The sequence below is a fragment of the Anopheles maculipalpis genome, chromosome 3RL, assembly GCF_943734695.1.
Source record: "Anopheles maculipalpis chromosome 3RL, idAnoMacuDA_375_x, whole genome shotgun sequence".
In the NCBI taxonomy this organism is placed as follows: domain Eukaryota; kingdom Metazoa; phylum Arthropoda; class Insecta; order Diptera; family Culicidae; genus Anopheles; species Anopheles maculipalpis.
The window spans coordinates 57,641,197-57,667,918 of NC_064872.1; the positions used below are offsets into that span (position 1 = coordinate 57,641,197).

General features: G+C 44.2%; 3 protein-coding genes across 5 annotated transcripts in view; 2 read left to right on the top strand and 1 right to left on the bottom strand.

Moving 5' to 3' along the window:
* LOC126561246 (inositol 1,4,5-trisphosphate receptor) overlaps positions 1–26,722 on the top strand; it is a 437,037-nt gene that overhangs the window by 410,118 nt on the left and 197 nt on the right. Inside the window, exons 2-12 of one of the 2 annotated variants that reach the window (XM_050217202.1) lie at positions 13,890–14,020; positions 14,128–14,314; positions 15,094–17,019; positions 17,088–17,419; positions 17,498–17,808; positions 18,171–18,476; positions 19,522–21,008; positions 21,098–21,802; positions 22,216–24,835; positions 25,364–25,701; positions 25,778–26,719. In XM_050217202.1, the coding sequence (XP_050073159.1) occupies positions 13,920–14,020; positions 14,128–14,314; positions 15,094–17,019; positions 17,088–17,419; positions 17,498–17,808; positions 18,171–18,476; positions 19,522–21,008; positions 21,098–21,802; positions 22,216–24,835; positions 25,364–25,701; positions 25,778–26,719 (9,255 nt within the window). In that variant the 5' untranslated portion in view covers positions 13,890–13,919. The remainder of the gene's footprint in view (positions 1–13,889; positions 14,021–14,127; positions 14,315–15,093; positions 17,020–17,087; positions 17,420–17,497; positions 17,809–18,170; positions 18,477–19,521; positions 21,009–21,097; positions 21,803–22,215; positions 24,836–25,363; positions 25,702–25,777; positions 26,720–26,722) is intronic. The other variant, XM_050217201.1, reaches the window with a different exon arrangement.
* LOC126561609 (protein wech) overlaps positions 1–26,722 on the bottom strand; it is a 374,746-nt gene that overhangs the window by 311,388 nt on the left and 36,636 nt on the right. The gene's annotated exons all lie outside the window — the stretch shown is intronic.
* LOC126563378 (programmed cell death 6-interacting protein) overlaps positions 1–26,722 on the top strand; it is a 292,351-nt gene that overhangs the window by 138,392 nt on the left and 127,237 nt on the right. The window lies entirely within an intron of this gene.

A 26,722-nucleotide genomic window follows, 5' to 3' on the forward strand; every position in this document is an offset into this window, starting at 1 on the left:
AAAAAATACAATAAAAGAAGAACCAGTGTCAAAGTGACAAAGTGAAGTTTTATTTACATTTGATTATTACGGTCCAGTGCCGTATTGTCTGACAAAGTGAAGTGTCACAATTATTTTTATGCTTAACAGCAATCTTCTTCTTCTTGGCCTGCTCAGGATTGAGCACGTCGCGTCGACATGGCCAGATCTCTGATCAGTTTCCAGGAAACTCGGTCTAGGGCTGCAGTCTTCCATCCGCGGCTGCATCCGATCTCCGACAGGTTAGACTCCACTTGATCCAGCCAACGAGCCCGCTGTGATCCTCTACGCCTCGTGCCAAACGGGTCGCCGACACCTTCACCTTCTTGGCACCTTCTTGGTGGGGCATGAGTCCGGCATCCTTATCATGTGCCCCAGCCAACGTATCCTTCTGGCTTTGACTACCGTCAGGGTACCAGCACCGTTAAACAGCTCAGCTAGCAAGTGGTTCATTCTCTTTCGCCACACGCCCTACTCGCACACACCGCCAAAGATAGTCCTTAGCACCCACCGTTCGAAAATGGCGAGTGCATTGGCGTCCTCCTTCAGCATAGTCCAAGACTCGAACCTGTAGAGGACTACCGGACGTATCAAGGTGCGGTAAATCGTGCATTTTGTGTGTTGTTGGAGTCTTGTGGAACACAAACATTTGTGGAGTCCGTAATAGGCACGATTCCGCTGAACAATGAGTCTTCGGATTTCGCTGCTTATGTTGTTGTTCGAAGTTACGATCGTACCAAGGTAGCAGAACTCCTCTACCACCTCGAGATCGTCGGCGTCAACTGATACTCTGCTTCCGAGTCGGCCACTATCACAGTCAGAGCCTACGGCAAACAGGTATTTAGTCTTCGTCCCGTTGATGCTCAATCCAATTCTATTAGTCTCGCGTCTCAGTCAGATGTACGCCTCGCACACCTCCGCAGTTGTCCGTGCGATGATATCGATGTCATCTGCGAAGCCAAGGAATTGGAGAGATCGGGTGAAAATCGTGCCCCGGATGTCGAAGCCTGCGCTACGCATGATACCCTCCAGAGCGATGTTGAACAACAAACAGGAGAGTCCGTCTCCTTGCCTCAAACGCCGGTGAGATTCGAACGATTCCGACAGCATGCTCGAAACTCTCACCTTGCACTGCACCCCGTCCATAGTGGCCTTTAGCAGCCTTTCCAGCTTCCCAGGGAATCCGTAATGCTGCATGGTGTTCCATAGTTCGGTCTGATCTATGGTATCGTAGGCCGCCTTGTAGTCAATGAACATCCCTACGCACCGTAGGGATCTGGTGCTCCCCGCATTTTTGGAGGATCTGCCGTAGAGTGAAGATTTGGTTGGTTGTCGATTTGCCTCCAACACATCCAGCTTGGTAGCTCCCGACGAAATCTGTAGCAAGGGGGTCCAGTCTGCAGAAGAGTATTCGGGACAAGATCTTATAGGCAGCATTCAGGGCTGTGATGGCCCGGAAGTTAGCACAGTCCATCCTGTCGCCCTTTTTGTACACCGGGTGTATGACACCCAGTTTCCATTCGTTCTTCCATAGTTCTTCCTGATCCCAAATCTTAACAATCAGCCGATGCATGATGACGAAAATCCTCTCCGAACCTATCTTGGACAGTTCGGCTACCAGCCCATCGCTGCCAGCTGGTTTGTTGCATTTCAGCTGCTTGGTGGCACTGATGACTTCGTCCAGGGATGGCGGGGGTACCTCGTCATCGTCATGCTGGCTGTCGTAGTTCTGCACTCCTCTGCTACCTGCGCCTAGTTCGGTGCCTCCTGCATCTGCTCCGTTAAGGTGTCTGTCGAAGTAGCACTTCCACCTGTTGATCACCTCTCGCTCGTCCAATAGGATATCTCCTTCCTCGCTGCGGCACATAGCGATCGTGGGAGTAAATCGCTCCGTGCCGCATTCACCATCCTGTGGAATTTGCGAGTTTCCCCCGACTGGGATAACTGCTGTATCAGTTGCTCGTCCGACTCTTCGAAGCTACGATTCTTGTCCTGGAAGAGCCGAATCTGCTGCCTCCTCAGACGTCTATAGTTTTCCACGTTCTGACGGGTGTCTCGCTGGAACATGCGAGTACGCGCTGCGTTTTTCTCGGATAGTGCTCGTCTGCACTCATCATCAAACCATTCTTTTCTCTGGTTACGTGTCACGCGGCCAATTGTTCGCTAGGCTGTGTTGCTGATGGCTTGCTCCACCATACGCCAGTGGTCATTGAGGGACATCGCCACGGTGGTGGTGTCCTCCGGCAGCGCTTCTCAAAGTGCGTTTGCGAAGTCTCTCGCCACATTAGCTTGCCTTAGCCGATCTATGTTAAGCCTTAGGGCAGGCTGAAAGCGTAGCTTATTGGCAATAGATTAAACAAAGAATTCTTCCTCTATTTTGTTCTCCTTTTTCACAATTGAGTGCCCTTAACATACCCCAAAGTGTCCTTGTATCGATAAAAAACAAAACGACACTTAAATAGCTTTTTAGTAGGTCTTTTACTATTTTCCCTTTATGCTGCCCTTCATAGCCGATGGCATTCGTCTGGAAAGTAGAAATGTATAGCCACAGCAACCGACAGTAATTTCTTCCGTTCAGCATTCAACCCAGTCCTTTTCAGGCACCATTTGCAACAAACCCTACCCACCCACCTAGCTGCAATTGAGAAGCGTATGGCAAACAGTGCGAAACAGTGGGGAACACAAATCATTATAAATTTGTAATTGGATGTCAGCAAAAGGGTCACGGACAGAGACGATGAGCCATAAAACAGTCGTACAGTCAGCGCAACATTTGCTGTCTCGCTAGACAAACGATGGCAACTACCAGCCGAAGTTAAAATGATTTGCACACAACTCGCCTAACAAACAAAGTTTGCAACACGCGAATGGCAATAATTAATGATGACATTGGCCCTGTGGGATTTGAATTTTATTAAACGCTCAACTGGTGACACCTTCGGAGGGAGGTAAATTAATCAATGCCTTCTACTTTCCACGCGACGATCATCACACTCTGGAGAGATGGGTCACGGAATGGGTAGGAATTTTTTGCTGATAAATTTATTATGGCCGATGAAAGAATGAGAAATCAGTTTGGTTGACGTAGCTTATTGAGGGGGCCTTCATTATGTGCCAGGCGTGTGCCGCACATCTTCCGACTCCAAGGGAAAGAATGGCGGCTTTTTGTTGTTGTGCATTTCTCATAAATTCCAGCATTGCTCTGCGTGCTGCTGCTGCTGCTGCTGCTCCTCATGCTCGTGTGTCTCGTGTTGACAGATAGTAAAATAATATGTCTTCTATCAAGCATGTTTTATCGGGCCTTGTTCTGTGTCGTGATATCTTACTCAGGATGACAGCGGACTTATGGTCCTCATAAATATGGAGCTTGAAAAGTATTCACCGTGTGTGGATACGGAAGCTGTTGAAGATTACACATTTTACCGCCCTTTATAAATCATACCGACGGTTCCCTTTGGGAGAAAAATAAACATTATTACAATGCTTATTTTGCTGACATTGAAGAAGAGAATTGTTTTACAGCTTGTTGGGAATGAAAATATTGATCCTTTTGGTGCTGTGTGTTTAAAGTTTCTTTCGTGAACTTTTCTGACTGAGCCTCCGAAAATGCGCTCAAGCATATTCTTTCTTAAACAAGCGTAAAGTAAAACCATAATCATCAACATAACCATTACTGGTAGCATGTGAAGCTATTTCGATCGAAACGTGTGAACTTTTGCGGGAATGGCTCCGATTTCTTCCTCTGATTGCTTTAAGAAAGTTCAAAAGAAATTTCGCAAGTGAACTTTAGCGAACGATCAAACACAGATTGAAGAAGCTATTTTTCCAAAGAGATGAAAAGTGATTGTGTGTGTATGTATGCGGTGTAGATTGAGAAGATGGTTCGTCGGGCACGATGGAGAAATATGTTTGGAACCTAAATGGAAAATGCAAATTTACTTTCACTTTACGTTGTTTGAATGCAAAGAGCTTCAAAGAAAATAGCAATGAAGACTGGAAGGAATTCCACTTTAAAGATTTTTAAATAATGGTACAAGAAGTGCGTTAGAATTTACCATCTGTATCGGATGTTCAGCATATCGAAAATTAAATTTTCACGTAAAATTCAACTTAATTATGATAATTTGTGGAATGTTTGTTGTTTTTTGGTGGTTGTTCTTTCTCACCGACGTTGGTAGAAAGCCGCCATAAGCATGTTTTGTTTTCTTTTACTAAAGAAAATTAGTTGTTGAACAATTTTTATCAATGGAAAACAGATTGGAACAATTTTTATCAATGGAAAACAGAACTCTGTGCACCTGCAAGCAAGAACTATGCTGAGACTATACAATATATTCATTGACCTACAAATCAAAAGCGCCTCTGATGCATGAACTCCTTCTAAAATGGATAAAATGATGGAGGAGGAAAGTTGTGTGATCGGAAGGATCGGTTGGAGTGCGACACTGTTGATTTGCATGAACTATAAAATCCTTGTGAATATTTTGCTGCGATCACATCATGAAGATATCCGTATCGTGGGATTATTTTTGCCTGAAAAGGCTTGGAAGAGAACTTGCAAGTAAATTTGCATTTAATTTTTCTAGACCAAGGAATATTTAAAAGGAATTTCTGTCTATTTTGGCTATAAAAGCTGTATTTTCATATCATATCAGAAATCGGAAGGAGCGGTCAAGTAATAGTGGCGACAGCGGAAGCCACTCTGTATACGAAAGGATCAAATCCCATCAGGATCGCCAAACCGTAGTGAGAACTGCCATGCTAGCTACGTGGTTATTAAAAAGTCTCGTAAGCTTTAAATAGCGGCCAAGAAACCAAAAAGAGAGAAATCCCTTTATAAAATGGTTTGAATATATCCCTTTGGTCAGGAAAAGGTCCACAGGCATTCTTAACCTGGGCCTATCGCAATTATCTTCCAACTTGCTCTCAGCAACTGTTCTTGCAAAAAACTTCATTGGTTTGTTGTTTTTCTACATATATTTTATTTAATTGAACAGAACGCGTAAGACCCTCTTGGAGTGCACAAAATATGAATTTAAAGCCGGACAAAATAATGTCATTCAACTATTAGGTGCGCAAATAAAAAATGGCTGTTTTTTCATAATTTTATTTTTACTCGTGGCATTTTTATTTGTTGAAATTGGACCATTATTATTTATTACTTTCTCCCACCTTTCGGGAAAATCGCGGACTCCGTTTCAGAAAAATGATACGTTTTTCAACGCAATCCAGGTATCCCACCAATTCTGGATCTGTTCATGGGAGGAGAACTGCTGGTCAGCCAATCCATGTGCCACGGAGCGGAACAGATGGAAATCTGATGGTGCCAGATCCGGTGAATACGGCGGGTGCGGTAAAACATCCCATTAGTTTTTCACAGGTTGCGCAACATGTGGCCGAGCATTGTCATGCAGCAGAATAACTTTGTCGTGGCGTGATGGCCGTTTTTCAGCCAGTGCTCGGCTTAAACTAATCAATTGTTTCCGGTAGCGTTCATCAGTGATTGTTCTACCTGGTTTCAGAAGTTCGTAGTAGATGACGCCGAGCTGGTTTCACCAAATACTCAGCATAGCTTTCGAGCTATGGATGCTCGGCCGAGCTGATGATGTTGGAGTATGACCGGGGGATCCCCAGTTTTTGCGCTTAGGATTGCTGAACAAAATCCACTATTCGTCTCCTTTCACGATTCTGTGCAGAAACCCCTTTCTGTTGTGCCGCTGGACCAACAATTCACACATGAAGAGTCTGCGTTCAATGTCCAGCGGCTTTAACTCGTGTGGCAACCATTTGCCCTCCTTCTGTGTCATGCCTAACGCGTTCAGCCGTGATGATATAGCCCTACGAGTTACACCAAGCAGGGCTGCAAGCTCTTCTTGCGTTTGGCAGTGATTTTCCTCCATTAAAGCCGTCAATTCTTCGTCGGCGAACGTTTTGGGCCTTCCTTGACGTTGAGCATCCTCCACAACAAAATCACCGCTTCAAAAGCGTCGAAACCGATCCCGACACCTTGTAATCCAAATGAAAAGGAAAGCAAAGGGCAAAGGAAGGCAAGGTCATAATGTCAAAAAAGTTCAGAATACGAATGCAAAACAAGTACAGTCTAAACGTTTTTTGGAGCCTTTAAAAAACAAGAAGTTCAAAGATATAAAAAGGCAGACAGACAAGCACAGAAAATATGTTTATCTCTATGATTCTCTGTCCTTAAAATAAATAAATAAAAAATTATATATTACACGACTTTTTCTAACTATTACCCACCCATCTTGATGGCCTCTTGGTCAAACCACAATTGCTACTAAAATTGGCCATGAATGAAGATTATATAATGAGTAGTGGAAAGTATGTCTTTATTTTCAGTATTTTCACGTTGTTTTTTGACGAGTTGAGCAACGGGCTAGTCTATGTACATTCGTAGACATAAATAGAGGTGATTAATCTTATTGGTTTTTAGTTTTGCATCGTTCTTTTACGGAATAAAATAGCAAACGGGGACAAAAAGGATGGGAAGAAAATATAAAAAGATCTTAAAGTTGAGAAGAAAAACTCAATTTTTTGGATGAGACAAAGAAACCATTTCAAAAGTTGTACCTTTTTAACCCTTCCAAAAACAAACGATGATGTTTGAATTGCTAACAGCACATTGGATTCATGTATCAACGGCCCCCCTAACTAATTGATATTCAAGCGCGTAGTGACCTTTAAAGGGCCATGCGTAAAAACTCGATCGATTCAGTTCCACCAGTCGTTCCGGCTAGACCAAAACCTTAATGTCTATCTCTTTTGTTACCGCTTGTTGTCTCTTTCCCCTCAATCAAAGAAACGATACCGAAAACGATTGTTGTAACACCCGCAAGGTGTTGGTTTACAGTTTGACTGTACATGTTACACCACGGAGACTCAACGTTGGTAGGAGGAGTGGCGAAGAGTTACCAACCGCATCTAATGGTATGGCGGTAATGTTCCTGCGTATGTGCTAGTTCGCTAAAAACACCCTCCTAAGGGGGGCTCATATTCTCGGTCTAATAGAAACGTGATAACACAACATTTGTTGTGAACAAATGAGCGCTGGCAGATCCCCACCGCTGGGCTTCCAGTAATAACAGTAAAAAGCTAGGCAAGTGTCTGGCCGAAGACCGACTTCGTAAAAGTTCCAGTAGTCACCCGTCAGTCAACGCTTTTCCCGGTGGAGTCGTTTCGTTTTTTTTTCTCTATTCGTAGCTTTGCTACGTATGGTCGGTTGTGCCTGGCTGGTGGTGGTCACGTAACCGTGATTCGAAATCCAGTATTTCTCCAAGGTTAAGGGTGAAGGTGGTAGAGTATGATGAAGGAAGAACTCCTGATGTGTGACTTCCTGCTGTTAGACAGCGCTCGGGTGAAGTTTGATGCCGTCTGCCGGTGACAGGAAGCTGGGTATCGGGTAAAGCTGCACGAGTAACAGTTCCCTAATCATCATCACATTTACGGTCCACCGTCAGTGGAAACGTGCCTACCAAACGAGCTCGTTGTGCTGGAACACCTGTGACGAGTTCCGACGAGCCTACGACCGGAGGTCTCTTGTGCGTGAAGCGTGAGCTTTGGCAATTGCCATGTGTCGTTCGCATGAGAAATTACTCAATCCCGACCGGGCAGAGTGTTAATATTAACGACTAGATAGTAGAAGGTTGGTATCGTACTAGTCTGTAAAGCTTCCTACAATCATTTCCTCACACAAATCAAGCTTAACAATGTCCTCTTTACATCCTCGAAGCCAGTGCAAAGAGACATGGTGTCCGTGTGCTATCTTGCACTTGACAGCTAGAGTACTGCACTGCAAGTTGCTCAGTGATGCGGCCACTACACCGGCAAGGATTACTGTTCCAGAAACTGGAAATCTATTTTTACATCCTTCATTGTTGGATCCAGTATCATTTCTAGAGCAGTGCTTCAGTGCATCAGCCCGCACGGCTCTGTGTACTCGAACGATGTATCTGCAGAACAAGCGTTTATTCTGACAAACGAGAACATTGTTGTAAAGGCGTATCCGACGCTTCTAATACACACAGTTCCTGGGTTCCAGTGTGTCCAGCACGATGTATTTCAGTATTTCTACTAAATAACCAGTATTGGTTATTTAGTAGCAATTTGGCTACTGCAATAACCAATTGCTCATCGTGTATGTATGACGCCGTTTCCCACACAAACACACACAGCGCCTAGGCAGTGTGTATTGTGCAGGACGAAACAATGGGTGAAAGTGACGATAAGAACCGTAACGTAACGTGTAGGAATAAGTACGGAAACCATACGGAAATGCCAATTAGGCATAGGCAAATGGTTGTGAAACACAGCGGGCCCTCGCCATCGGTGTAGTGATGTGGTTGTTTGAACAATTTTCCCAGCTAACGTTCGGTTCCGATGCTTATTTTTCCCTAACTCCATTGCAACCGATCCCGGTTCAATGTGGGCAGTAGGGACACATCGTGGAACTAGCGAATGGGTCCACTGCTGTTCTACTACCAGGAAGGAAATGCAAATGTAAAGCCTTTTTTTGTTTCTTGCAATATTCATTCTCTTTTCTTTGTTCCATAGCTTTTACCCTTTTCAAATGAGGTTACGACTGTGACAAGCTGGTTGATGGGAATGGCAAAAAGAAAAATCTTGCTTAACACATCAGTCTGAATAACAAAAAAGACTTCAGATTCAGACAATCTAGATAGATTATATCGTCGTGGGCCGAGCAAACTATTTGTAGCAGTTATCAATTTCGCTGTGTATTTTCTTCCATATATGGCGGTGAGTTTACTGCCGAAGACAATTTATTGGTCCTTAAGAATAATTAGGCGAATCTAGTTCATGTGCTTCATAGCACTATATCTCATGCTCAGTTTCATCCGAAAGCATCTACCAATTGTATGGTCTTTTTTCCCCAGTTTTTTTTTACCCAGCACACTGACGGACTCAATTAAAAGAAATTGATGTTCAATTGATCGTTTGCATTGAACATTCGCCTAATTCGCTAGCTGGCGGCAAAAGATGTTAAACAGCAATTAAAACCCGGCAAAACCTCCCCCGTTTCCCAGATATCAATGGGCAGTGGGCCAAGAACGCCATCATGCCGAAGGAATCAATCGACCTGGCTAGCTGTTGCTTGTAATTCGTTTGGCACTTTGTTTGTAAACTATTGCCACACGATACTTAGCGGATGTGATGTGTGGTGCAGCCAGAATAGAATGGGCAGACGGTGTCCAAGGAAAGCGTGACCATGCGTCTCCATTTCGTGTGAGTGTGTATGAAGGCAAGGCAAGCAACTTAATATCTTTTTTTCCCCTCCAACCGATTATGTGCTCTTCTCCTTCGCTTTGATGGTGTTGTTGAGAAAATCGGTTATTGATTTTTTTTTGCTCCACCTTGCTTGTTGTACTGGGGGTCGTTTCCGTTCCCGGTTGCCGGATGTAGGTCATATGAAATTTGGTTTTAGTGTTCCGGGACTAACGAGAGATTAGAGATAGTAGTGGTGGATGTTTGCATGAAGTTTTTTAAAGGTTATTGATGTCTTGAGTATCTCTATTCTAGATCAAGCCTTTTTCAAGTTTCTAAAACAGCTTTCAAGTTCATTTGTCGCTACGTATTTAAGCTGATTTCCAGTCTTAATACATCGTTTAGTGCAATTCATTAATTATTATTAATCTCTTTAGTATTGAAAGATTATTATGTACTCCATGTATTAGAGTATACATATTTTGTTTATTAATTATTATGTTGAATTAATTATTATGTTTAACATTTATTTTATATTCATCTTCCAATCAACATATTTCTCGTCTCTCTTGTTTTATCGAAATATAATCGATGTCCATAAGCTTTACTTGTTTCAAATTTTACAACTATAATGTTTTCCTCTGCATTTGAACTTTAAAATCTCCTATCAACCGTCTCAAGTCACAACCATCACCCACACCGGTGGACTCCTCTTGTGAGTTTGATTTATTAGCACAATCATGTCCAATTACTCGCTGCTCTCCGGCTTTCCGCCCAACCTTGTGCAGCTTCTTCATCCCGTACCCTCGGTTCCCACGGAACAACGGCAGTGGCACTTACCTCTCGACATGATGTCACGGGTTGTGTGTGTGTGTGTGTGCGCGTTGTGCTGCATGCAATGGCTCTGCAATGTGTTGGCTGGATGGAAAAATGTTTATTATTCCTTACGTCGAGCTAGGTCGAGCGTTGAAACCAACAGTACTAATGTGCGCCTTGGTGTGTGGTTGTATTGAGGTACACCGATCGCACGCAAACGAGCGAGCTTCCTCCCATCGTTCGAAGCCGTATGTTTAGATAGTCACGGTTGTCTATTTTGGAGTTTCGATTTTGATTCCACCGTGCCGTGGTGGTGAACGAGAAATGGAACATGCCTCTGGCAAAATCATACACCGAGAGAAGATCGTTTTTTTTTTTGCTTACCGAGGACGTTTGCCGCCGGGGGTATAGAAAAAGCCAAAAGGTCAAACGCTTCTGCTGGCAGGTTGGAGTTTTTTTTTCTCTAATCTCAAATCAATGTTTACCTTAAACCGGCATACTGAAGCCAATGCCATGGGCAGATTGATTCAACGGCCAGCAGCAGATTAAAGAAATTGAGAAGCAATTCGATTCTCCACTACCACCAGGCAAAAGGAAAGCGAAAATAGAAATGGAGCTCCAGATACATCTCCATTTCCTTCTGCATGGACGAGCAAATAATTAGTGAGAAGCGAAGAGAGCTCAATTTTTAAAACGATTTCCATGGAAGAGAATACATCCGGAACATTGAGATGGAGATGGAAAAATGGTAGAAAGACCAGCAGGACCAGCAAGCCACACACACACTCGGCAACAGACACGCATTTTTATGAACCTCCGTATTTTCAAAGGTTGTGAATATAGTCCTGCCTCGCAATGTAACGATATCAGAATCAATTCGAAACTGTACGCTTTGTTTACGATCCATTTTTATGCCCTTCTCGTACGCGATCTTCCCTCGTACGATGAAATCAGCTCTAAACTGGCTTGAATTTCCTATCATATTGAGGAGAATTTATTAACCGGGTCTTGTTGTACCGTTTAGCTTCATTCGGATGTGCTTATTAATTCGCTATGGACGTTGCACTGTGCACTGTGTAAAATGTATTTTGTGCCGTAGGTTTGCGCTACACTCGTGTCGAATGGATTAAATTTATGCATTTCAAGTTAAATCGGATCCCCATGCTTAACGTAGATTGACGCAATGAACGCATCTCCATCTCCGCACGCACGCCTCGGAGGTGTGATCAGTTTCCTTGCAAGGTGTGTTAGCTGGTCGGTCACGAATGCATTTCGCGGCAGATAAATCCATTCACTCATTAGCTTTGTTTGTTTATCTGCTGTGCGGTGGAATTGTCTGTTGGTTGGTTTAATGCTGCCACGAGCAGTCTCGTTCAATATCCGCTAGGTGATGAGGTTCTATTTATTTAAATCAGTCCATCAGTCTATCGGTTTAAACTGGCGCTCAATTGTTGGGGGTGTCTTTTGGCATGTATAAAATGGCAACATAGATTTAATAAAATAAAGTATTTCATCGTATTCAACTTATAAGCTTCAAAGTGGTCCACAAATTAGGGGAGGACTGACTTTATCGGCATTTCCAACAGCTTTTTATAATTTTTGGAGGATGAAGTGCCTATAAAAACTATGTTTGCTAATCATAAATAAAACAATATAAAGGACCAATATTCGATTGCGTTTCGGTCTTGAATTTTTGATTCAATATGAGCGGTGTGAAACGTTTTTTTTTTTGTTAATAGTTCTTGTTTAACAGTTTTAACTGTTTAAAGTTGTTCTGTTAACAGCGAACAACATTTCACTGCAGAAAACATAACATTTGTTTTGTATTTTAAAAGAATTTTTTGGACTGGTCGCTGTTGTTTTTGTTTAAAATTTCGTTATAATTTCGCTTATTCTACGGTGTTTCACTGTAACCTTAAACGGTATATTAATGAACCTAATTTTACTCCCTTAAACTAGATATTCACCATACTTAATTGGTGTCTAAATATTGTTTCTCTTTTACAATACAATATCGAGTACAGGTACTGGTACAAGGTACAATATCGAGTCTCAATCGAACGAGTATTCATTTACCTAGTGTTCGAAGTTATTGTGGTTTGTCAATACATCTGGGGTTGATATAAATTAAGGGAACCATGAACCATAATTTATAGGTTTTAATGCGATGGATTTTAATTGGGACGGCTCGGTGGGATAAGCGACTGCGGCACCGATATTCGCACGGCAGAACCGGGGTTCAAATCCTATTCGGATCGTCCTTCCGTAACAAGGACTGACTATCCAACTACGTGGTATCGTCAAGTCTAGTAAGCCATTCGATAGCCGGCGTGACCTTACGGTCGTTAAACCAAGAAGACGAATGCAAAGGAAGAAGAATAAAAATTTACGTTTTATTTTGTTTGGTTTGTTTGGATTGTTTTATTTAGTTTGGTAAGGTTTACTGTAATAAAAAATGTGTGAACAAAATTTTCATACGTGTGCATACTTTTTTATTACCAATTTCACTAACTTTTCACCTTGTATAATAAGCACATTTAGTGGATACGTTCGTAAAATGTGCTCAAGGCAATTACCTCTCGTGGCCTTATCCTGGGCTGGTCCTGGGAATGGTGTGTTCGTTTTATTTATTTATTGTTATTATTTATTAATTCGATTCGATGTATTCGATTGTTGAGAGTTTTTTGTTGTGACTGATTATAATTGTTAAAATATATTTTTATTTTCTTTAAAATATGAAAAAAAATAATACAGAACAGTCGCCCTTTAAATATTCGAAACATGAAGTACCATGCACCTCCATTCGTTTTATGTTTTTAAAGTATACAACCTGGGTACGCTCACCATAAGCTAGTGTGGTAGAATGTTTTATAATAAATGGTAAATAAATGATATTTATTTTCCAATGTGTTTCTCTTCAGCCCAGAAACCATCCATTTCGGGAACGAGTTTATCGTGGATTGTGTGTTCATTACTTTATTATCTTGTACAAACACAGCTACACAGTCGGTTGTTTTATGAACATCGTTTATAACACAAATATATGTAGAGGTTCCTTTTTTTCAATTCATGCGAACAATTATTTTCCTCGAAACTCAAAACAAACAAAGAAATCGGCAACGAATTTATTGCACAATATTTCCCATTTTCCACCGCTACCGGTAGAAATGAAACACATGCGTCGTTGTGACCATATGGATCGCTTACTAAATCGTTTGGATATAATCGGTCCCGCTCATTGATATCGTTGGCACGGGCAGCTTTAACTTCCCAGAACAGTTTAGAGTCTTTCACTGTCCTCTACCATTCCATAGGATAAAATATTCATTCGTCGATGTTTTCTCCCTTTACTTTCATTTTCCATTTGTCAAACGAATCCATTGCTCTGTTGCAATATCGTCCGACTAATCTCTCATCGGTGTTTTTATTTTCTTTTTCATTACAGATGTTTAACTACTCCAATAAACCATTCAACGATCCGTGCTGTTGTAGTGCAAATAAGAAAAAGTACCCAAGAAAGTGTTAGAAGGATAGCAGTTGAGTGATCGTGAATTTTCTTTTTCGTTTAAAATACATTAGTGAAAATATATCCAAGATTGAAAAAAAGATAGGTTAAGTATCCTTTCGTCAAGGGGTGCCTAATCCCCCCACAAGCCAAGCACTTCTCTACCAGAGCGTGGAGGATTAGTGGGGAGAAACTCTTATCCATTTTCTACCCGTGGCCACCAAAATCACCTTAGAAAACAATACACGCCCAACCTGGGTGAAAGCATAAAACAACCAGAGTGCGATTGGGTCTGCCCGTGTAACGGGAGCAGAAGACATAGAAAAACACAAAAGCCTTCACAATGGGTGATAGCACGATTGGATCGGTAAGCTTCCTGCATCTTGGGGACATTGTGTCCCTGTACTCGGAAGGAAGTGTATCCGGTTTTCTTAGTACCCTCGGGTAAGTTTCGCTACGGCGAGCACACACTTTTCTTTTGTCTGTGGCGGCATCGTCTGTCGGTTGTGTAACGCTTATTGTAACTATTTTGCTTTCTCTCCCCCCAACAGCCTAGTCGATGATCGTGTGGTCGTGTGTCCCGGGGCTGGTGATCTTAACGATCCGCCGGAAAAGTTTCGCGACTGTCTCATCAAAATATGTCCCATGAATCGGTACTCCGCCCAGAAGCAGTTCTGGAAGGCGGCCAAACAAAGCACAACAACGAACACCGACACGAGCCTGCTCAAGAGGTTGCACGTAAGTTTTGTGTTTTGCTGTTTATTTTTATCAACGATGTAGGTTGACGGAGAGGGAGTTTTATTTGAAATTTTAAGCTTGCAAAAAACATAGAACAGATCCAGCATTGCCAAACATGTTGTACCATCATACTGTTAACAAAAACAAAAAACCCAAAATGCAATATTTTTTTTACAAAGCCTTTCAAAAATTAAATAGTACATTTTAGTAGAACGCCATCTAGCCCATGAAAGTGAAGTTCGTTTAAAAAAAATAAGGTGGGATTTTTTGGAAAATATAAATTATTTTGTACATGTTGAGCATGGACCAGCTCTGATATTTTAAAAGTTATTTTTTTGTGCCTCCAAATTCTTAAACTTTTTCTCAGTTTTTTAAATTCTCATCCAATGATAGGTTATCATGGATATGGATATAGTAAGATTGTTTGCTTGTTTGGCTGCATGACTTGTTTTGGCTGTATGACAATCTATTTTAAATAATTAATATTTACCGATCTTCTCTAGTCACGTGATATTTAAGAACACTTTAGTCTCATTTCGCCACGTGTCAAATGACGGGACATTAAATGAAAAGAACGATCCAAATTCGCACTTCAACCTGTTGTCATTGGTAGAAGTTAGTCCGTTTGCAAAGTTTTACTTCCCCCTAGAGTGTCATTCGAATGTCAGCCTACGTGTTTTAACACCCAACAGGGAATACTTTCGAAAGTTTCAGTTTCGACAGTTTCAACTTCTAAGCAATTTTCTCTTTCCCTCCCACTTTCTCTCTATCTACACCAGCATGCGGCCGAAATAGAGAAGAAACAAAATGAGTCGGAAAACAAGAAGCTACTCGGCACGGTCGTTCAGTACGGCAGTGTCGTCCAGCTACTTCATCTCAAATCGAACAAGTACGTCACGGTAAATATCCGGTTGCCGGCTCTGCTCGAGAAGAACGCAATGCGCGTGTACCTAGACGCGAACGGTAACGAGGGCTCGTGGTTCTACATTATGCCCTTCTACAAGCTCCGTTCGGCCGGTGACAATGTGGTGGTGAGTGATAAGGTAATCCTTAAGCCAGTCAACGCGAACCGGCAGAATCTGCACGTAGCCGCCACCTACGAACTGCCGGACAATCCGGGCAGCAAAGAGGTGAACGTGCTGAACTCGTCCACCTCCTGGAAGATCACACTCTTCATGGAGCAGCGCGAAAATCAGGAAGATGTGCTGAAGGGTGGCGATGTGGTACGGTTGTTTCACGCCGAACAGGAAAAGTTCCTCACGATGGACGAGTACAAGAAGCAGCAGCATGTGTTTTTACGTACGACCGGCAGAAGCAGTGCGACGGCGGCCACCAGCAGCAAAGCCCTGTGGGAGGTGGAAGTGGTTCAGCACGACAGTTGTCGGGGCGGTGCAGGGCACTGGAATTCTTTGTTTCGCTTCAAACATCTGGCTACCGGGTACTATCTGGCGGCCGAAATTGATGAAGATATTTCGCGGACGGAAAAATCGAGTAGTTCCAGCCATCCACAGGGAGGCGATTCGTTCCGCTTAGTACCGGTACCCCATTCTACTGACATTGCATCTGTGTTTGAGCTCGACTCGACGACGATCACACGGCCAGAAGGATTGGTACCACAGTCGAGCTACGTTCGGTTGCGTCATCTCTGTTCAAACACCTGGGTACATGCCACTTCCGTTCCGATCGACATCGATGATGATAAGCCGGTTATGTCGAAGGTGGGCTGTTCCGCAATCAAGGAAGATAAGGAAGCGTTCCAACTGATTCCAGTGTCTCCGGTGGAGGTGCGTGATCTAGATTTTGCCAACGATGCCTGCAAGCTACTGCTAGCGATGAGCACCAAGCTCGAGAATGGAACAATATCCTCGAATGAACGGCGATCGTTGATAGCACTGCTGCAAGATATTGTGTTCTTTATTGCGGGTCAGGAGAATGATCAGAACAAATCGGACGCGCTGGATCTTACGATCAACAATCCGAACCGTGATCGACAGAAGCTGCTGCGCGAACAGTACATACTAAAGCAATTGTTCAAGATACTGCAGGGTCCGTTTCAGGAGACGAAAAACAACGATGGACCGTTTCTGAAGATCGACGAGCTGGGTGATCCCAAGAATGCCCCGTTCAAGAACATTTTCCGTCTCTGCTACCGGATACTAAAGCTCAGTCAGCAGGACTATCGCAAAAATCAAGAGTACATCGCCAAACATTTTGGGCTGATGCAGAAACAGATCGGGTACGATATACTGGCGGAGGATACGATCACTGCCCTGCTGCACAATAATCGTAAACTGCTCGAAAAACACATTACCGCGGCGGAGATTGAAACGTTCGTGGGGCTGGTGCGGAAGAACATGCAGAGTTGGCAATCGCGGTTCCTCGACTACCTTTCCGATCTGTGTGTTTCGAACAAGAAAGCGATCGCCGTAACGCAGGAACTGATCTGCAAGAGTGTGTTGAGTGCGAAGAATGCGGATATTCTAATTGAAACGTTCCTGCGGGAGGTGGATGATGATCCGCTCGGGTATCTGAACGAGTTGGAGCGTGGAAATCGAGAGTTTACTGAGATACGAGAGGTGGATGAATCGAGTTCGGGAGCCGGAGCTGGCGATGGAGAATCGAAGGGAACGTCCGCCACTAACGGAAAGCGAAAGTTGGACGAAAAGAAGCGGTATGAGGTGGTTCTAATGTGGCAGAATCGAACGGTATGTGGAGTTGTTGTAGTAGAAGATGAGATATAATGTCAATAATCTTCCTTGAATCTATTCTGCAGCAATCGAAATCGATGAGCCGACTTGCACAGGGATTAAAGATCGGACGTGCAGTAGATACGGCCATTCTCGACTATTATCGCCACCAGCTTAACCTGTTCTCCAACATGTGCCTCAATCGGCAGTACCTTGCGCTGAACAATCTCTCCCCGCACCTCGACATCGATCTGATACTGCGCTGCATGTCGGACAAGACGGTGCCGTACGATTTGCGTGCTTCGTTCTGTCGACTGATGCTACACCTGCACGTCGATCGCGACCCACAGGAACCGGTAACACCGGTCAAGTATGCGCGTCTCTGGTCCGAAATACCAACCGTCATGTCGATTAATGAGTAAGTGCCAGTGGGTGTACAGACACCAATGGAATTGTAGAAGGGAATCTTACGCATCTCACCCTCCGCCATCCGCAGTTACGACATCGAAAAGCAACCGGACAGCAACAAGGAAGCGGTACGGGCACGGTTCAACAAAACTATCGCCTTCGTGGAGGACTATCTGTGCAATCATGTCGTGTCGAAGATGTGGTTTGCCGATCAGGATCAGAACAAGCTGACGTTCGAGGTGGTTAAGCTGGCGCGTGATCTCATCTACTTTGGATTTTACAGCTTTAGCGATTTGTTGCGGCTCACGAAAACGCTCCTAAACATACTGGACTGTGTGTCGAGCAGTGAAGCGGACGGAACGGGACTGCCAACCGGCCATATTGATTGTAAGTGTATATGTGTCTATTTTAATGCAATTGTTTAATTTATTACTACCGTTAAGTTAAGTTCAAATCTTCATGTTAGCATAGAAGCAAAGTTACAAATTGATTGTTATTTCGTTTCAAAAGCTTACTGTATATGGTGGAGGTTACAATTGCTCGCCTTTTAAAATTATATGTTATTTAACCAGGGCTTTACAAATGCATTTCTAACACTCTTAACATGCTGGTGGTGTGTACCTCTTCTGTCGAACATTCTCATTATCATTGCACGCATACAATTTCTACGAATACCCCACTTACACATCATTCTCACACCATGTACTAACATTTTGCGACGTTGCTCATCGGGTGCTTCGGATACAAACATTGGAATGCAGCGACCGAAAAGGGAACGGCATCATCATTGCCCGGTATCGCGGTACAAATCGAAGCCGGTGGTTGCGGCGGTGGCGTATCAACGGCTATCGCGCCTAGTAAGGAGATGAACGTTCGCAAAGATTCTAATGATAGTGGGGGATTACTAACGACAGAGTTTGGGTTGCCTAAAAAGCTTAACCGGTCCGCTTCAACGGTGGCCGTGCTGGCTGCCATCGAAGCAACAAAGTGTGCATCGAAGCTTCGCTCCGGTAGCATCCCGGAAGCGAACATCGGTGGGCCTGTCGGTACCAATGATACTGGTAATGGTAAGTTTTGGGTTAGAGTTGCATGTGATGTGCTCTGTTTGGCTAGTAGAAGTAGTTGCCTTAATTGTTTTGAAATTATCTATTTACAATATTTTGTTCACTAAACTGCACCTTCTCAAATCCCGATGGCCGATGGCTGTACACACATATACACATAATGTAAGATATCCGTAGGTATCCGTCCAAATGGCTTGATTTCTATTATCAAATTATGCAATTTACTGCTTGGCAAATTAATTAAGTCCTCTAGATGCGTAATGTGCTTATGAAATAGAATTAATTATATTTTAGTCTATCTGGTTCCAACTACATCATCCTCAAGCATCATCTCGTCTAATGATATAATCTACACCAAAACACCACCCACCTTCCTATGTCCATGGCATATACCGTTTGGTTTTTGCAACGCACTTTTCGGGGACCCTTTCCTTATCTCTCCCGGGACTAATTGAATCTATGCCAGATTGTATGGTTAGATAAAGCACAACACAACTTCTGCTATACTAACAACTGGTTGAACGGTGGGTGCCTGGTCAGATAGCACTGTGTTTGACATCATAATCTGTATGGTTCTTCTGTCTATTCCAAAGTTGTGTTTCAACTGTTGATTTGGGGAAGACCTAATAAAAAAACATCAATTTTCACTTTTTGCTCACGATATGAAGATATATAGAGAAGGACATAAAATATTTATATTTGAGAATGACGACTCTCCACCGTATTGTCAGAGAAGGAGAAAATAATATTTTTTGTGCTTTTAAATATCTCTTTAAGCCTTTTACAAGGCTGAGTGAAAAGACTTTTTAAAAGTATTTTTATGCTCCTTACCTTTCGGTAAACCATTGTTGTATTGTCTGACACTGTAAACAATTCAATTAAAATAAAGTTCTGCGATTGCACAACATTCCATAGTTAAAATAATCAATGTTTCCTTAAATTGGATTTTTTAAAGCTATTCAAAACGATCACCTTTCCTCATTAAGCGTTGATTCTTTCCTATAAATTTTACATCAATAATAATCTATTTCTTCAATGGCTTTTTCAGCGGAAGGAGGCGTATTGCGACGCATCGGTGATATGGGTGCCGTGATGACTTCGCTTACCCTCGGTCCCATCTCGACCGCCATTGTGTCACCCACCATACAGCACCGTAAATCCGTCTCCCAGCTGATGAAAGAATACCCGCTGGTGATGGACACCAAGCTAAAGATAATCGAAATCCTTCAGTTCATCCTGGACGTTCGTCTAGACTATCGGATTAGCTGTTTGCTATCGATCTTCAAGCGTGAGTTTGATGAAAATGAACAGACGGCAGCTACCGTTGCCAATATGCCACTTGCTCCTCCAACCGTTATCGTGCCTGAAGCACCAACAATCGTTCAACCTAGTGCTGTTGCTCCTTCCTCGGTGAATGATCCGTCGCCATCAGTTTCGGTCGTAGTACCGTCGGAAAGTACACCGAAGGAAGAAAGCAATAGCATTGCAGGAGATACTACTTCCGAGGTCTCACTAACGCTGAGCAACACAACAACGGAAACGACAACTACAACCACATCGGACTCCACCTCGGAAGGGTATGTAACGATGTCTAGCGAGAGTACCTCTATGACGGAAGGCATCAGCAGCAGTAACCCGTCCAAAACCGAGAGCAATCTTCCACCCACAGCGGAAAACATAAATTTGCGCCAGAAAAATATCGATTTGGAATCGATCGGATACCAAGCGGAAGGCATATTTGGCTGTACCGAGGACACGTACAATCCGCTCGACCTGGATGGACAGGGTGGGCGTACGTTCCTGCGCGTTCTGTTGCATCTTATCATGCACGAGTATCCTGCCCTCGTGTCCGGTGCGCTCCATCTCCTTTTCCGCCACTTTAGTCAACGTCACGAGGTGCTGCACGCTTTCCGACAGGTGCAGCTGCTGGTGTCGGACAGCGATGTGGAGTCGTACAAGCAGATCAAATCGGACCTCGACGTACTGCGGCAGAGTGTGGAAAAGTCGGAACTGTGGGTGTACAAATCGAAACAGACGGATGATTTGCTCGCTGGTGGTGGTGAAGGCGGAGATGGTGCCGATGGCGGTGGCGGGGGAGGCAAGGGTGGCAATGAGCAGGGTGATGGTGGAACGGGAAGTGGTAAGTCGGGTGCGAGCAATACGAAGGGGAAGCCGGAATTGGTAAAGCAAGAATCGCAGCTTAACTTCGATCAGGGTCCGGAGCTAAATCCGGAACAATCGTTGGAGTACAAGAAAATTCAACAGATATTGATACGAATGAACAAGCTCTGCATTACGGCTACTGGGCCGGATGGTTTCGTGAAGCCACGCAAACATGAACAACGACTGCTGAGGAACGTTGGAGTACATACGGTGGTGCTGGATTTGCTTCAAATCCCGTACGACGAAAAGGATGATTACCGGATGAATGAGTTGATGCGATTGGCGCACGAATTTCTGCAGAACTTCTGTTTAGGCAATCAACAGAATCAGATACTGTTGCACAAGCAGTTGGATCTGTTTTTAAATCCGGGGGTAAGAAGATCACTTTTTACAATTTTTTAATACACTATAACTAACGATCGGGGTGTTTTTGTCTTCTTCGTTATTTCTATTTCACACAGATCCTGGAAGCTGAAACGGTGTGCGCCATCTTCAAGGATAACCTTAACCTCTGCAATGAAGTGAGCGATAAGGTGGTACAACACTTTGTGCACTGTATCGAAATACACGGCCGTCACGTAGAGTACCTTAAGTTCCTGCAGACGATCATCAAGGCGGAGAATCAATTCATACGCAAATGTCAGGATATGGTGATGCAGGAACTTGTCAACGCAGGCGAGGAAGTGCTCGTTTTCTACAACGATAAAGGTTCATTCAACTATTTCGTGGAGTTAATGCGATCGTACAGTGCCGGTACGTTGGCCGATTCCAGTCCGCTCATGTATCATATCGAGCTGGTAAAGCTGCTTGCCTGCTGTACGATGGGCAAGAACGTGTACACGGAGATCAAGTGCAACAGTTTGCTGGCGCTGGACGATATTGTGGCGATGATATCGCATCCGGACTGTATTCCGGAGGTAAAGGTAGCGTACGTGGATTTCCTGTGCCATTGCTACATCGACACGGAGGTTGAGGTGAAGGAGATTTACTCGTCGAACCATATGTGGTGTCTGTTCGAGAAGTCGTTCCTGATCGATATCAACAATGTGGTGAAGGGTGGTTCGTTCACTAATCGGCAGCTGGAGAACTACGTTTGCAATGAGGTGATGAACATACTGACGACGTTCTTCAACAGTCAGTTTTCCGACCAGAGTACGGCTTTACAGGTTAGTAGAGGGGGGAGGGTGTGTTATAATGTTATGAATACAAGGGTTAACGATTATTACTTCTGAAGAAGCAAACTCTTTTGGAAGAACCGCGTGGAGAAGAGGATGGATTGTCTAGTGCCTGGGAGATGCAGTTGAATCGATTAATCTTAGGTCAACGATATCAAATTAAACGTCTATTGCGCCAGAATACACTGAACGAGGTTCGGTTACCGATGCTGAAGAAGTTGGTTCTCAGTCAGGCAAGGCAATGTGTGATCTTAGTATTGGAGCGATTTGTGGTGCTAATGCTCGAAAGTGTGGTAGAATCAAACAGTTTATGTTGTATCTTTGTAGGGCTAGATCTCAGTTGAAGAATTCGATAAACTAGTTTTGCTAATTACTAATGTTTATTGTATCTTATTTACTAACAGAAAAGGCAACTCATCTTCGTAAAGATCCTGCAAAATTCCTTCAAACTCACGCAATGCAAGGGTCTCACACCATCGCAGCGTTTTAACGTGGAAAACTGTATACGCACCTTGTCCGAAAAGGCGAAACCCCGCGGCATTGCCATCCCGATCGATCTCGAAAACCAGGTGGTGAAGATGTTCAATAAAACGGCCATGCTTTCGCGCCAAACGAGCAAATGGTTGCTGGTGACGAAGCAAACCAAAATGGAACGATCCCAGTCACAGATTATGCGTATGGATCGTAGCATTATCGAGGGTCTGCAGGACATTGTGTCACTGCTGGAGGATAAACTGAAACCACTCGTCGAAGCAGAACAATCGCTGCTGGTAGATATCCTTTACCGTTCCGAGCTGCTTTTCCCGCTCAACACGGAATCTCGCAAAAAGTGTGAAACGGGTGATTTCATCCGACATCTTATAAAGCACACGGAGAAGCTGCTCGAAGAGAAAGAGGAGAAACTGTGCGTGAAGATACTGAAAACACTCAAAGAGATGATGACGATTGATTGTGATTACGGTGATAAGGGTGATCATTTGCGTACAATTTTGCTGAAGCGTTACTTTGGGCAAGATTTTACGCTTCAGGCACCGATACCAGCGCTACCGGGAGCTGTAGGACCGGCCGTTTTACAACCGGTTAACGTAGCAACGGTAGTTAGCTCACCGATGGCTAGCGTGTCCCACGGGCCAGGCGCTAAGTATCTTATCCGGGCCGGACGGACCCTGCACGAGGTACAGAATCATCTAGATAAGGAGGGTGCAAGCGATCTGGTGATAGAGCTGGTCATAAAGTCGATCAATTCACCGTCTATCTTCGTTGAAGCGATCGAACTGGGCATTGCATTGCTCGAGGGAGGAAATCCCATCATCCAGAAGGGGATGTACAACAAGTTCCTGAGCAACGATCTAAGCCAATCGTTCTTTAAAGTGTTTTTCGATAAGATGAAAGATGCCCAGCAAGAGATCAAGTCGACCGTTACGGTGAACACGTCTGATATGGCTGCGAACAAGGCGAGCGAAAGTAAGGTTGAGGGGAAAGATTTGGACAAGATTGGCCAGCGGAAGAACGTGAACAAGGTGAACGGGATCGTCATTACGGAGGACTTCAAGGAGGAGCTCCAAAATGCAGCCCTTATGACGCAACAGTCGTACATAAACGCGCGCAACTTAGCGGCCACTTCCGACGGGACTGGTTCCGATAATGGAGATGAAAATTCTCTGATGAGCATTGGCAGTTCCGCGCTTGAGGATATACTGGCGGAAAAGCTCGAGAAGCACAAGGATAAGGATGAGAATAATAAGCTGTCAAACAAGGTGCTCGTAATGCAACCAATCTTGCGCTTTTTGCAGCTGCTGTGCGAGAATCACAATCCTGAGTTGCAGAACTTGCTGAGGAATCAGAACAACAAGACAAACTATAATCTTGTGTCGGAGACGCTCATGTTTTTGGATTGTATCTGCGGTTCAACGACCGGTGGGCTAGGGCTGCTTGGGCTTTACATCAACGAGAACAATGTGTCGCTGATTAATCAGACGCTCGAAACGCTGACGGAGTACTGTCAGGGACCGTGCCACGATAATCAGAACTGCATTGCAACGCACGAATCGAACGGATTGGATATTATTACGGCGCTTATTTTGAACGATATCAATCCGCTAGGGAAGAATCGCATGGATTTGGTGTTGGAGTTGAAGAATAATGCGTCGAAATTGCTTTTGGCGATCATGGAGTCACGTGGTGATAGTGAGAATGCGGAACGTATCCTAGCCAACATGAATCCGAAACAGCTGGTTGAGGTAGCGTGCCGAGCGTATCATCAGGATGAGAACATTTTGATGCTACTAAATCAGAGTGATGGAGGAGGAAGTGGCAGTGGAGTCGGTGGTGGTGGAGGAACAGGCGGTAGCGGGTCAAGTGATGATGGATATGGAAGCTTACGGCACGATCTCGGTGACGATGGGCACGATGATGATGATGTCGGAGTTTCCCCGAAGGAAGTCGGACACAACATCTACATCCTGTGTCACCAGCTGGCACAGCATAATAAAGAGCTGGCGGGTTTGTTAAAGATTGATAGTTTTAACAGTGGTACTGCAGGTAATAGTGCCGCACCGCCCAGTGTGCCCACCTTCCCTGGTGCAAATCCGAGCAGTCTTGGTGGTGGACCGCCCAGTAGCAGTAGTAGTAACAGCGCTACGAGTAAAGCAAACAGCAAAACGAATCAAGCCCTTCTGTACTATCAAACACACACGGCACAAATCGAAATCGTTCGACATGATCGTACGCTGGAGCAGATCGTGTTTCCAATACCGGAGATCTGCGAATACCTGACCAAGGATACGAAGGTGCGTGTGCTGAATACGGCGGAGCGGGATGATCAGGGTAGCAAGGTGGCAGACTTCTTCGATCGGCACGAGGCGATGTTCAATGAAATGAAATGGCAGAAGAAGCTTCGTGGTCAGCCGGCCCTATTCTGGGTGAGCAGTTACATGTCGCTGTGGAGCAACATTCTGTTCAATTTGGCCGTGCTGATCAACTTGATTGTGGCGTTTTTCTATCCCTTCGAGAATGCACTTCCAGGTAAGGATAATAAGGCTGATAGAGAAGGAAAGCGTTATTATGTTTGCTCCTAATTTTTCCAGACTTCAGTCTACTTCTGACTACTCCCAGCTTATTTCGCACCATCATAGAATAAAAAAACCCTTAGTAAAGATTATTATGGCACTTTTGGCAATACGGTACTCTTTTATACTCTAAACTACTCTCGCCGACTCGGATTGCTACGGACTATTGGCGTTTGCAACTGCAACTGCCTTTTCCTAACTACTAACTCTTCTGAACTCTTCTGGATTACTTCTCATAGTTCAGGACAGATCAGCTACTCCTAATTACTCCGGATCAATCTGGACTACTTTTGACTGCTTCTCAGTGCATTGTACGAATGAGAAACAGTCTGTTCTATCGCTCCAAACTGTTCCAGATTGCTCCAGCATGCTTCGAGCTTAACCAGTGTGCCGCCAACTACCCCCAAATAGATTTGCGAAACTTCTAGAGGCATGCACTTTCTAACCTGATGTTGTGATCTGTCTCTCTCTCTGCCCTTCTCAGAATTAAGCTTTCATCTTTCGTCGCTAATCTGGATCGTAATGTTGGTATCGTTAGCGATCGTAATTACTCTTCCACGTCAATCGGGCATTCGGACGTTCGTGGTAGCATTAATACTAAGGCTCATCTTTTCCTGCGGTCCAGAACCGACCCTCTGGCTACTCGGGTGCATCACCGTCATCATGAAGGGTGTACATATTATCAGCCTGATGGGCAATTATGGTACGCTGGAAAAACACTTTGTGTCGATCATTACGGATGCGGAGCTGCTCTACCACTTCTTTTATCTTCTGTTCTGTGTGTTCGGTGTACTGTTGCATCCATTTTTCTTCTCCATTTTGGTAAGTAGTGCTTTGTACACTTTAAATACTTATTTCTGAAGCGTTTACTTACATCTCGATTTTCTCTCTTTTCCAGCTGTTCGATGTGGTGTATCGAGAAGAAACGCTTCTCAACGTGATCCGGTCGGTGACGCGAAACGGGCGCTCGATCATATTAACTGCCGTCCTTGCACTGATCCTCGTTTACATGTTCTCTATTATTGGGTACATGTTCTTCCGGGACGATTTCCTCGTGCCGGTCGATGAAGAGTACAATGCAGCTTCTGCCAGCGCCATCGGGGATACCGATTGTACCGGAGAGCCAACCGTAAGCCACATGGTACCACCGGACGTGATAGTGGAGCAAGTGGTTCAGCAAACCTGTTCGAAGCTTCCCACATCCGCAAGCAGTGAACTCGAATCAAGCGATGGTGGTGATATGAAGGAACGTGGATGTGATTCAATGATTATGTGCATCATCACGACGCTCAACCAAGGTTTAAGGAACGGTGGTGGTATTGGTGACATACTGCGTGCACCGAGCAGAAAGGAAACACTGTTCGTACCGCGCGTTATCTACGATTTGCTGTTCTTCTTCATCGTCATCATTATTGTGCTGAACCTGATCTTCGGTGTGATCATCGACACGTTTGCCGATCTGAGAAGCGAAAAGCAGCAGAAAGAGCTGATACTGAAAAATACCTGCTTCATCTGTGGACTGAACCGTTCCGCGTTCGACAACAAAACGGTTAGCTTCGAGGAGCACATAAAGAACGAGCACAACATGTGGCACTATCTGTACTTTATTGTGCTGGTGAAGGTGAAAGATCCAACCGAATTTACTGGCCCGGAAAGCTATGTGCACGCGATGGTAAAGGCAAACATACAAGATTGGTTTCCACGGCTGCGAGCCATGTCGCTGGCCGCAGTTGACGGTGATGGAGAGCAGATTGAGCTGAGAAGTTTGAAGAATCTGCTCGAAACGAACCACATCGCAGTGCGCGAACTAATGACGCAGATTATGGAGCTGGAAAATAAGGTA